The 12,594-nt window shown below is 41.6% G+C and overlaps 1 protein-coding gene across 1 annotated transcript in view; it reads right to left on the reverse strand.

The window, feature by feature from the left end:
• The window catches only part of arrdc1b (arrestin domain containing 1b), a 41,358-nt gene that overhangs the window by 3,717 nt on the left and 25,047 nt on the right, over window positions 1-12,594 (reverse strand). The window contains exons 3-7 of the mRNA XM_074616765.1: window positions 8,635-8,685; window positions 3,364-3,518; window positions 2,239-2,421; window positions 1,591-1,767; window positions 916-1,366 (exon numbers count right to left, since the gene is read on the reverse strand). Coding sequence (XP_074472866.1) covers window positions 916-1,366; window positions 1,591-1,767; window positions 2,239-2,421; window positions 3,364-3,518; window positions 8,635-8,685 — 1,017 coding nt within the window. The remainder of the gene's footprint in view (window positions 1-915; window positions 1,367-1,590; window positions 1,768-2,238; window positions 2,422-3,363; window positions 3,519-8,634; window positions 8,686-12,594) is intronic.

Consider the following 12,594-nt stretch of genomic DNA (forward strand, 5'->3'; position numbering starts at 1 on the left):
CATATTCTGTAATAAAATAGAATATACAACTGTACTGAACAGTGCATTTTGAACAGTGCATAACCAAGATAAAACAAAGAGTACAGGCCTTTTCCACAGCAGACATTTTGACTTGTCATGGTAGGAAAATCACGTGTTACTAATAACACGAACAATGGATCTGTTCTATTCAAGTGCCCCAGTAAGCCATGACAGCCATCATTACCTCCGACAAGGAGCCTATGTTTACGTTGTTTGTCTATTTGTCAGCAGCATTACGGAAAAACTACTGGTCTGTTTTTCATAAAACTTGATTGAAGAACGTAGCATGGGCATAGACTGAAGTGGGCGTATTCACCGTCGCGTTTGTGGACTTTTGAAGCCTCAAGTTTGGCATTTTTGCCGTCGCGATCTTGTTTTTTTGCAACAAGAACTGACACGAGAGGATGGAGCTAAGTACAACCGAATGCTGAATAATACATTTATAGGCGACCAAAATCTCAAAATTAAGTAGTAATAAAGTTTGCCGCCTTGCTTCAGACCATGGAGCCTCTGTGTTGTTGTTTTATAGATATAGGTGCAACTCAACCCGCACAACGTGATTGGTTGATGCCTTTATTCGCAGTGCGAAAGATCAGAATAATTGACCTTGTTTCGGAAAAAAGCTTTTTTTGCCTCATAATATTTGCGTTCTCTGCAAGTCGATTCTCGGCTCAACACTTGCCAGGGTTTATCTGGTTTTAGAGACTGAACTTCAGACAAGTCAGTACTTGAATTGACTGTGGTGAAAACATAAAAAGGATATTTCAAAGCATCGACTGTGATAGGGATGACAGACTCTTATGAATATTTAATCGGCCATTATACCAAACTGGTTTTGTGTCCCTGTATGCATCTGTGCATGCGTTTGTCTGTGTGCCAGTGTGAAGAACTCACCATGAGGGTAGTCCCAGCTGCTGTACTCTGGAGGGAGGATGAGAGAGCAGGAAGTGGGGACAGGAGTCACGTTTCCCTCGGTGAAGAAAGGTATGGTGGCCCCGGTGGACACACAGAAGAGGGGAGCGGACGTGTCGGGCCGTCTGTGGCTGGGAGGAAGGGCTGCACCGGGCGCGTGGCTGAAGGCGCTGGGAGACATGGTGACCGGCTGACCTGAGGGATCCTGCTGAGAGTGACTCTTGGTGGGAATCTCCTCACTGGCCACGCCGCCCGCACACAGCCCCTCCTCTGGATCCAACTCCGCCGGCGGGGCACTGGGCATCACGCCTGCAGCGCAGGCCGCGATGTGGTCCGGACTGGAGGGCATGGTCCTCGACGGAGTCAAGTTCACAGCGATGTTCCCAATGTACATAGGCAGAGTGACGACTGCGTCTGGAGATTTTAGTGACACCTGTAACACAAACATGATTTATGAAGAGAGGACAGGCCTCAATTAGAATTTAACCTCATACTGCAAAATAGTTAAAGGTGCAGTGTGTATGATTTGTCAACTGAAACTTCTCCTGTGTGACAAGCAAAACATTTTATTTGGAATGCAATTACTTTGCAGTTTGATCATTTATTTTATCACGTATATCTAATAATATTATTAATAACACACACACACATACTGACCTGAATGAAATAGTCGATGTCTATGAGGCTGCAGCCGGCCAGCGCTGACTGAGGAAGAGGAGGGACGATGATCTGCTCTCTCCACTCTGCATGTTTTCCTGCCTTCACTCCGGCTCCCTCGACCTCTGCGATGGTCCGCAGGTCGAACACAGGCCGCTTGGTCTTATAGGTCACTTTCTGGTGGGAAAAAGTCGTACGCAGACACAAAAAGATGTGATGGTGACTTCAAACCACTTCCCCCACCTCTAGCTTATCGGAAGGGAAAAACACTCCTTTGAAATGGATCACATCTATTACTCTTATCTTGAGGTACAGAGAGATTTTATGTGCTCCCACATGGAAGGATTAGTTCTGTGAATGGCTTTGTTTTGAAGCTTCAGAGTCCCAGCAGAGATTTATAATACATCCTTAAAATGGGAATTTCTGGGGGGCAGTGCACACTGGCTGTGCTCATGATAATGGTATTTGGGATAGCAAAGACTATGAAGACACACATTCTCATTTTTCTTCATGCATTTTATGATCTATTTTCTTTACTTTTTTCTACTCAGTGCACCTGTTCTGTAATCAACACCTGAAGAAACAATAAAGACCAAAAGGTGTGTTGGTAAAAAACATAATTATTACTGACTATATTCAATTATCTACCTGTATGAGACTGGCCAGCACACATCCCGTGTCCTTCCCAGACTTGTTGTGGATCTCAGCGGCTAACTTGATGACCTGCCCCGGGATGTAGCCCCTCAGGTCACTGCGAGCTTTCAGCATCAGGGTCCCCGTCTTCACCAGGAGGTAGCTGAACTTCTTAGTGGTCACAGCATAACTCGGATGCTGCGGAGGACAGAGTCACAGGATAAATGTTTGTTCCTGCGTTGTTAGTAATTAACCTCTTCCACTCCTTGAGGGTGCCGGCGCCCTCGGCCGACTTTACTTTTTCCAGAGGCTGTAGCAGGCTGAGAGCTAGAGTGAACACCTAAAAGAATCCATTGGTACCAACCATGTCATGCTAGCGGGATAATTGTTATTTTTATCAATTTTCGAGTGGTAATTTAACACCAAATCTGTGTAATAAATGGTATCAACCCCAAAATTGCTGCAAGAACATATGAGACATACAGTAACAGAGCATGGGAATGACCATCATATACTTTGATCATAATGTTCTAAGCCCTGATACACTTTTTGAATTTATTTTAAATAATAAATTAATCATCATTTTTCATTTCTGATTTATGACTAGAAAAACTTGACACAGCGCTGAGCTGCATCTCAAATTAATCTTCAGGTTCCCAGCTTTCAGATGATGTACACCACTTCTATGTCACATATACTGTTGACCTGCTATCTCCCCCTAAAGACCCCCGTTACCCCCTTAAAAAAGACAAAAATGGGTCTAATATAAAGAAGGGTGGAGTGGAAAAGGTTAAAAAGCCTCATTAGCTGATAATCTATTCCTGTTTAGTTCCAGAGTATCAGGAAACTCTGACAGTCATGACGGGAAGAGAGTAAATGATAAGGAAGTAAAGCAGGGGGGTAGAGGAGAAAATTAATTAGATCCTGTTCTACCATGAAATCAAATAAGACCCGACCAAGACAAACGCTGATCAAATAAAGAGATACATTACAGCGTTTCAAAGTCCCCTCTTCTCCTTCAGTCTGTACATTATATTCTAAACTTTGTATCAAAGAACAGAACAGCAACATTTACATTTGGAATAAAATGAGCATAGAGATTATTAATAAAGTAGAGGAATTTGTGCAGCAAACACTTACTTCAATGTCAGGCACCTCATTGAGGTTGAGCAGGTTGAGCAGGTAGAAGGGCCTCAGGGCTTTGTAGTCCTTAGAGAAGCGGGGCGTGTCAATGGCCGCCCTCACGCGGTAAATAATCTTCCCATAGGGCCCCTCGAAGGAAGTCGGTGTAGCAACTGAAGAGAGGATTACAGACGTTACTTTAACACTGAGAACAGTTTCTGATATTTTGGGGCGCATTTTTGCATCTTCGATAACCCATAAAATGCTGCTTAGAATTAAATTGTTGTCAAACACGACCATCATAAGCTGGTAGTTCCTGGTAATTTTAGTTCCGGGAATTACTTTTCAAGGAACTAAAAGGTTCCTTCAGCCCATTGTTGTTTGCCTTTTCATAGCTATCTAAATACCTGTAAAGATAAGGCAAATTAGTCAGCTGGCATAGGAAAAAGCAACATGTCATGTGATGAGGGCTGCTGGTGGTCACAGCGGTAAACACACTCTGCAGCCTGTAGTTCAGTGTACCTGCCTACCTACCTTTACTGATGCACATTGGATGTAATGAGTGAAATGCAGTAGAGGAAAATGAAACTAAGAGCGTCCGTCTCCACAGTAAATCACCTATTGAGTGTTTGATGGTTATTTATTTGTGCTTTAGAATGTAACCGAAGCCTTCAGCAAAGCCTAACTTAACTTTAATGTTATCAAACAAAGAGAAATGCTCTCCCCTCGTCCTAAAATGGTCCTAAATCGATACTAGAGTACTTCCTTGTTTATGAATGACGCGGTACACGAGTTGAAGCAGCGGCGCTGTGTGTGTGTTTAACCAATCAGCGACTGTCATACCTGCAAACTCCACCCCAAAAGGTCCGGTACTTACAGAATGTTCTACCCCCGACCAGGGCCTTTTTATGGGATAAAATGTCCCCAGAACTTAATTCAGACCCTGGTCCCTGCGGTTGAATGCAATGAGTTCCTCAAAAGGTTCCTAGTTCCGGGGGAAAGTTCCTATGGTCATAAAGGGGCTTTAGACAGATGTTGTTACAGCTTTTCATGTGCATAAGTATCAGAAAAATATAGTTTTTTTTATTGAGACAAATGATATTGTAAGGAAAAGAAATTCCAGTTAAAAGGTCAAGTACTCAATGTATATTTGTTAGGTTGAAAAAAGAATTAAACTAATTGATAAAAGGTGGAAATGATGCAATGCCTGAAAAAACTAGATCAATTTAAAGTGATTGTCTTTTATATTGTTATTAGTAGGGGGGAGGACGGAGCTGAAATCTGTGTCCTTATCCATGCAGGCTTCTATCAGTGCTGTCACAAGATGTAAGGAGCCTTTCAGACTGATTCCTGCGCTTTCGTCCTGAATGGAAAAAAGGACACTGATTGTTCTTGTGACTTGAGGAAAGGGCAGTGAAGAGCAGGAAACAGGGAGGGAAAAGGCTGGAGGGAAGGAGCGAGATAAAAATAACTACTTGGCGAGAAAGCAGCCAGCCAGACAGACGGAGGGAGACTGATGTTCAGAGCCAGAGGAAAGGAAAGAAATACGTATCAGATTAAAAAAAACTCTTGTGGCATTGTGATCTGTACAAACAATCTGCACAGAAATTCCAAAACAGGATGTACAAAAAGATGATTAAATGTATGTGTCAAAATAAAAGCTGAGCCACTCTCATTATTCTAAGTGTTTCTCTTTTTTCCTCATTTAGATGTTAATGTCAGCGAGGCAGGCAGCTGCTGGAGGAACAAGTCTGCTGCTGCTGCTGTCAATAAGAATTAACCAAAGATGTGGGTTGTTGTTGTTTTGTTGCAGACAGCTTGGTAGCAAGAACAGAGCTGTGGATGGACTGACAGAGGACAGACTGACTTTCCCTGGAGACACACCAGACTGAGCTGCTCGTGGCTGCTTAAAGTGGTCGAGGACTGCGAAGCCTTCCTTGTTCCTTTGAGCTCAGACCTTCCTCTGACTCTTTGAGCTGCTGTTGTACTTCAAGTTGCTAACTTCATTTCAACTGGCAGCCCCCCTAACATTTCCTTTTCAGGTTGGACTTGTACAAGCAAGGAACCTAGGGAGCACTTGTTGATCTGCAGGTCAAAAAAGATTTCGACACCTACGTTAAAACTGGGCCACATTGGTGTTAAAAGTGAAAGTCTTTCGTGGTCCCAAGAAGATGAATCCTAATGACTTGGGTGATCCCATGCCATGTTAATTTTGACAGCTATTAGATTTAGTCTTAGTCTTACTCTTTAGACAAAAATGCTTATTAGTTTTAGTCACATTTTAGTCATTTTTATCCTTCATAGTTTGTCTAGATTTAGTCGACGACAACTCAAAACGTTATAGGCAAGTTTAGTCGACAAAACCTTTTAGTCAAAATCTTCTGTCAGCTATTTCTTTTTAAATTTTGTCTAGGTTTAGTTATCCTTTTTAAGTCATCAGATTATATTGAACATTTCAGTCAATCTAGTCTAGCTAAAACCAATAATTTTGTCATTTTAGTCAAACTAATTCACATGAGATTTTATCTTATCATTATCTGATGAAAAACACAAGTTGAATGATAAAGTCCGAGTAACATACACGCATCATTTCAAGAGCATTTCAATGAATATATACTTCAATATGTATCAGTTAAATTGAAATGTAGTCTGTAATCTTTCAGTCTTCATCCAAATATAGCCCAGTTTTTACCTTTAACCTGCAAATTAGAAAATCAATATAGTTACTTGACAACCGAGGCTGTCAAAGTAACCTTTTTTCAAAGTTTCAAAGCGCTTAAGTTTCACAAATGTAGTTCCGCTAAAATTAAAAATCTGAATTTAGATCTCGACTTCAGAGGTGAAGAGATCTCGCGGAGAAGGTTTTACCTGCCGAGCAGAGAAATAAATTGCTTGTGAGAAGCAATCCTGTTTGGAGGGAACTCTTTTGATTTTGATTTCAATAGGTCTGGCTCGTCGGAGGAAGCAGCACACATTGCATTCACACACACTTGGTCTGACAGCATGCTCCCTGATTTGAGTATAGAGGCCAACACCTTCCTCCCAGCTCAGTGTTGACGTTTTGAAATGTATCACAGTTGACAGTTTAATTTCAGAAATCATCAGTGAGATAGGAGGATATTTGGGAATTTCAAGGCTATCATCGGCTGCTCGCTGGTTATTCCGTTCTGTTTATTTGTATGAAAACAAGGATTCTTACATGCTAATCTACAATGGATAAAAGGTTATAGCACTGTATTAAAGTGTATCGCTTTTTCATGTCTTTTGTTCTCCTCTCTTCTCGTCCATAACTTGTATCTCATGTCCCTGTGGAATGAGGCCATCCACCATCTCATCCGACCCTATTTATCCCTCTAAGTGTCCTTGTACTGAGCTTATCTCAGCCTACGCCTTCCTCCTCTCTTTGAATTTCTTTGTTCCCTCAGTGAGAGATGATCAGGCCAAAGCACCACCTGATGCCTCGACTCCAGATTAATGAGCTGGGCTTGTCTGCCGAAATTCTCTTTTAGTCCATCCCTGTCCAGCTTTGTTAAAAAAAAATATACTGAGATTACCCAAGACTCCTTCTACATACTTATGGACACCAGCACGATGACCAACAACTCTGTGAACCAAATGTCCATCATTATTCCGACTACTGATCTCCCTTTTCCAGACAATGTTCATAATATTTGTTCATTTTAAAGCTTTTCTTTATGAAGGGAGGATTTCATGATGGGCTGTTGTATTAGACTGCATTCCTTTTAGCTAGGGGATCCTAATAAACTGACAACTGAGCGAATGTTACTGATGTGAAAGGTGCTACTTTTTGTCGTTAAACTAGGGCTGTCAAAGTTGACGCGCTAATAACGCATTAACGCATTAACGCATTAACGCAAATTAGTTTTAACGGCACTAATCTCTTTAACGCATTTATAGCTGGCTCAGTTTTAAAGCTAAAGTGAAGATACTGGTATCGTATGAAACTAGAAAACCTAAGGAATCCATTGGTACCAACCACGAAGGACGCTAAATAACGCTCCAAACTTGAGCTAAATTTTGGCGAGGAAAAACTGGCATGGCCATTTTCAAAGGGGTCCCTTGACCTCTGACCTCAAGATATGTGAATGTAAATGGGTTCTATGGGTACCCATGAGTCTCCCCTTTACAGACGATGCCCACTTTATGATAATCACATGCAGTTTGGGGCAAGTCATAGTCAAGTCAGCACACTGACACACTGACAGCTGTTGTTGCCTGTTGGGCTGCAGTTTGCCATGTTATGATTTGAGCATATTTTTCATTGCAGTACCTGTGAGGGTTTCTGGACAATATTTGTCATTGTTTTGTGTTGTTAATTGATTTCAAATACTAAATATATACATGCATTTGCATAAAGCTAGCATATTTGTCCACTCCCATGTTGATAAGAGTATTAAATACTTGACGAATCTCCGTTTAAGGTACATTTTGAACAGATAAAAAATGTGTGATCAAGTTGCGATCAATCCCGATTAACTACGGACAATCATGCGGCTAATCGCGATTAAATATTTTAATTGATTGACAGCCCTAGTTTAAAGTCAGGTTGGCTCATTCTACCTTCAAGACTTCAGTTGCTGTAAGTCCATTTTAAATACAGAGCAAATCAGTCTGTTTGCTGTACCAGCAGGGGGCAGTAGGAGGCACTCGACTCTCCAATGAGCCACTTATCACTACATGATAGTTACATGCCCTGTGCTGATGCTCTCAAGTCTGAGGGCCCGAGAGGAGGGGAGGGCGAAGCGTGGGGGCATGAAGACCAATTAAACAGTGACTGCACAACAGGAGAGGGAACTAAAAATAACCCAACCCCCCCTGAGCTTCAACCCACGCCTGAGAGATTGTAAGATATCAGACAGACGCTGCACTGTGCATGTGTGCCCTCACAGGTGCCGAGCATGATCACCTCATCTTTGTGGTATTTGCATGATCGCGGTGTTGAAATTTTTTGTCAGCCTTTAGGAAAAATCGACTTAGAAGTGTTTGAGAACAAGTGCCATGCTCTTTCCCAATCTAACTATGTATTGACCCTTCACACACCAACGGTATCGCAGATCTGTGTGTCTGTTTTGTGTGGTAGACAAAGGTTCTTAGGGCTGAGCACTTTATAAGCACACACACTAGAAAAACACCCATGTTATCAGATGTTATCACACCTGCAAGCTCCTATCACTGACATCATCTGGACCCGGAAAAAAACTATTACGGGAACTGAAGGCGTGGAGGAATGAGGTTAAATGTGTCATTGGGGGTTAATCTCACACTCACCTGGAATGAGAAACTGGAAGGGGAAACTGTGTTCGCCTGCAACCAGGGTTCCTGTAAAAGAAGAAGTTTTATCAGTTCAGATAGAAAAAAAAAATGCAAATGACATTTATTTCGACTTCCCATATCCTCTAGTAAACATTCGATGTCCTGTGGTGTTCACCTACTTCCCAGTGGGATGGAGTTTCTGACACACACAGGCTTTTGTTGTTCAAAGACAGCTGAGCCGAGATGTCTTTTGTAGTGAACAAAACTAGCAACTGAAACCAATCAGTCAGGGTCAGAGGAAGCGATAACACGTGTAGCTGGCAAAGTTGCAGCATTTCTCAGCAAAGTTAATCAATGATTTACAAGCACAGTGGGGCCAGCAGTGATCGACCCAAGACTGAGTGCATTCTTGTGCTCTGTTACAACACCTACGGGTCAGCATCATTGGGCAAAGTCTGCTCCTGTAGATTAAAGGAGGAGCCCGGTTTTATTCTATATTTCTCTTATTGTCAAAAAATGCTGTCTTCTCCGTCTGTGGCCCAAGCACATTGGTTCCTACTGAAGACAGAAATCTTTAGAAACTGGTCACAGATATATAGTTTCATTTTTAAACTAGAATCACCACCTCGGGGTTGAATGTCTCCGCCAACCAGTCAAGTTGCAGTTTGCATCCATGTCTGTCCGAAATGTCATCACTTCATCATTTTATCCTGAAGATTGTCACAATTATGTTTATGAAAATTTGAGTCACAGTGACTTTGACCTTTGACCACCAAAATCGAATCAGTTCATCCGCGAGATCGCGAATCCCTCCAGGCGTTCCTGAGATATCGCGTTCGCGAGAATGGGTCGGACGGACGGATGGACAACCCGAAAACATGATGATTGTTGATGCGGAAGCAAGAAAAAAAAAGGCTAAATAATTTCCTAAAACAGCTGGTCAATGTAGGTTTTAGCAAATGTTACTCAAACAGAGGTAAATAATGCATTTGTTAGGGACTATTTTCAGCTGCGGAATAATACACATTCAGTGATTGAGTAAGTATTTATGACAGCCTGACGGTGTATGTGGGATTGAGTTACAGTGTGTGTGTTCATGGTAATGAAGGAACATGTCACTCAGTGCAACAGTGTGGCTCACTAATGTGTTTTTAATAGTTTTTGGACAACAATGGAGCTCTGTGGCACAGAGGAAGAAGACATATCAGGCTTTGGATATACACGCACGCACAAATACTTAGTAGCATCAGTTTGAGGTCCACTCTTGTGAACGCGATATCTCTAATTTCTTCAAATTTGGCACAAATGTCCATCTGGACTCAAGGATGAACTGATTCGATTTTGGTGGCCAAAGGTCAAGGTCACTGTGATCTCATGTCCGTCTCATTCTTGTGATATCTCAGGAACATCTTGAGCTAATTTCTTCAAAATCAGCATAAACGTCCTCTTGGATTCAAGGCTGACCTGAATTGATTTTGGTTATCAAAGGTCAAAGGTCACTGGGACCTCAGAAAACACATTTTTGGCCATAACTCAAGAATTCATATGCTAATTATGACAATTTCACACACATGTCTAACAGGATAAAATGATGACATTTTGGACAAACATGGATATAAACTGCTATTTGACTGGTTGGTGGAGGCGTACAACCGCGAGGCGGTAATTCTAGTCTTTTCATAAGATTTCATTTGTTAACAATAAGAAAAACGTAGTCTATCACCAGCCTTATTCTTTAAAGATGTTGGCATAAACAAAAGGTCTTCAGAATCTCAAGCAGAGAAAAACAGCGACATGAACACTAGAAACACAAAAAATGTGGCAGCAATGCAGGAGAAAAAAAACAACTTGCTGAAATGCAACAATGAAAGGCGGCAAACTTTGTATTACTGATGTTATCAGACAACACGGGGTGAACTGAAGCTGTGTTTTCAGAAGCAAATGTGTCATTCTGAGGATCTCAACAGGAAGTGCTCTGAAGTATGAAGAGGTGTTTTGGAATAAAACAAGCAGTGCATTTTCTCTGAATAAGAATTTGTGTTGCATTAACTGTGAAGAACATGTTTCATACTTCACAAGCACAGTTAAATTGATAAGAAGAGCATAAGGCACCAATAAGGGCCTTTCCATTCCTATCACACTGAGCGCACCTTGAGAGAGTCGGGTTATTAATTCCCTAGATGAGCTGACAGCCCAATTAAATTCTTCCAGACAGCAACATGTCTCACCTCATTAGGGACGGACACAACTTTTTTCCGTTAGTCTCAGTTTACGGAGAGGAAGTGCTCGGGCTGAGTGTGTTCATTTGCATCATGTTTATTGCCTGAGGAAGCAGTCGTGCTCTAAAGCAGCGCTGTGCAGGTGCAGCGTCTTTATATATCCGACTGCAGAGAGCCTAGCTAACACGAGTACAGGCAGAAAAACAGGATGAAGGGAAACAATTAAAAGAGGGGTAAATTAGATCAAGCTGTTAGAGATTCTTAACCTCAGTGTACTAATGCAATTTGAGGATCCATTTAACCTATTAACAATCATAGACAATTCAAACCCATTGTACTTACAGCACTAATGACTAGAGGAGGACTATATCATTACCAGTGGGCAACCTCAGCGTCTGAAAAGTGAAGCCAATGCTGAAGTGCCTTAAACATGCATTCTTTCTAATGACCTTTAAGAAACACCTTTTCCCACAAGCCCTACACCTTCCCAGGTTAAATGCCAACCACAAAAACGGATAAGGAATAAACCAACAGTTACAATGATGTATAACGTTCTTTAAATGCCAACAAACGAATCGTCCTTTTTCCAGAAAGACTGATGATAGAAATCTTAAATGAGCGTTTGATTTGTGTAAAAGAAACTTCTATACACTTTCTTTCCTTAGTTTATTTTTACCTTGTGTTGTCTAAATATAACATACTAATCTAATAAGGTGACATTATATAAGACCTTTCATCTGATAGTGCTTTTGAAAGTCTGTTCTCATTTATTAAAGTGAAAGAAAACACTGTTGCAACAAAATACCGTCTGTGCAGAGACGTGTGACGTACCATCAACGGATAATGTTGAATATAAAAACACAAGAAATGCTACTGTGACCACAACCAAGCTGCAGCAGTGGGAGGGAGATCCTTATTTCCTGAAGGTCATTAACTGAGAACATTGACAGGATGAAGAACGGACGCTGACATCACTGGTCTTCACTCCTCCAACCGCCAAGCATCTGTGGCATACCACATTATCAGTCAGCCAAAGCGAGCGTCGCTTGCTTTGTGTAAAAATGTGTGTGTGTGTGTGTGTGTGTGTGTGTGTGTGTGTGTGTGTGTGTGTGTGTGTGTGTGTGTGTGGTGGTCTCCTGTCACCCTTCCTGTCTCGCTCTCCCTCTGCTGCTCAGACCTTGGGGGCAGAGCAGCCCATTTTCGGAAGAGAATGGGATATGGAAAACTGGCAGAGATAGAGAGGGAGGGTGTGTAATGAATTATTTATGTCCTCCTCCGTTTAGAGTGTGGTGTGCCTGGTGTTTTACAGAAGACGCCGTGTGCGCATGTGTGTACTGAGAGGTGGAATGAGTTTTTCTCATGCTTCAAAGATACTGCATATGTGGTATATTTTTTTTCCCTCATATTTATTATAGGGCTGTCGGTCGATTAAAACATTTAATTGAGATTAATTGCATGATTGTTCATAGTTAATCGCGATTAATCGCACATTTTTTATCTGTTCAAAATGTATTATTATTGGATATAAATTAACAATACGAAACAATGAAAAATATTGGTACAGAGGTACAACAGAGGTACTGCATTTAGCATAAACAATATGCTTGAATCATAAGTTGGTGAACTCAAGCCCAACAGGCAACACCAAACTGCATGTGATTATCATAAAGTGGGCATATCTGTAAAGAGGAGACTTGTGGGTACCCAGAGAACCCATTTTCATTCACATATTTTGAGGTCAGAGGTCAAGGGACCC

Source organism: Sebastes fasciatus, chromosome 19 (assembly GCF_043250625.1).
Source record: "Sebastes fasciatus isolate fSebFas1 chromosome 19, fSebFas1.pri, whole genome shotgun sequence".
Lineage (NCBI taxonomy): Eukaryota > Metazoa > Chordata > Actinopteri > Perciformes > Sebastidae > Sebastes > Sebastes fasciatus.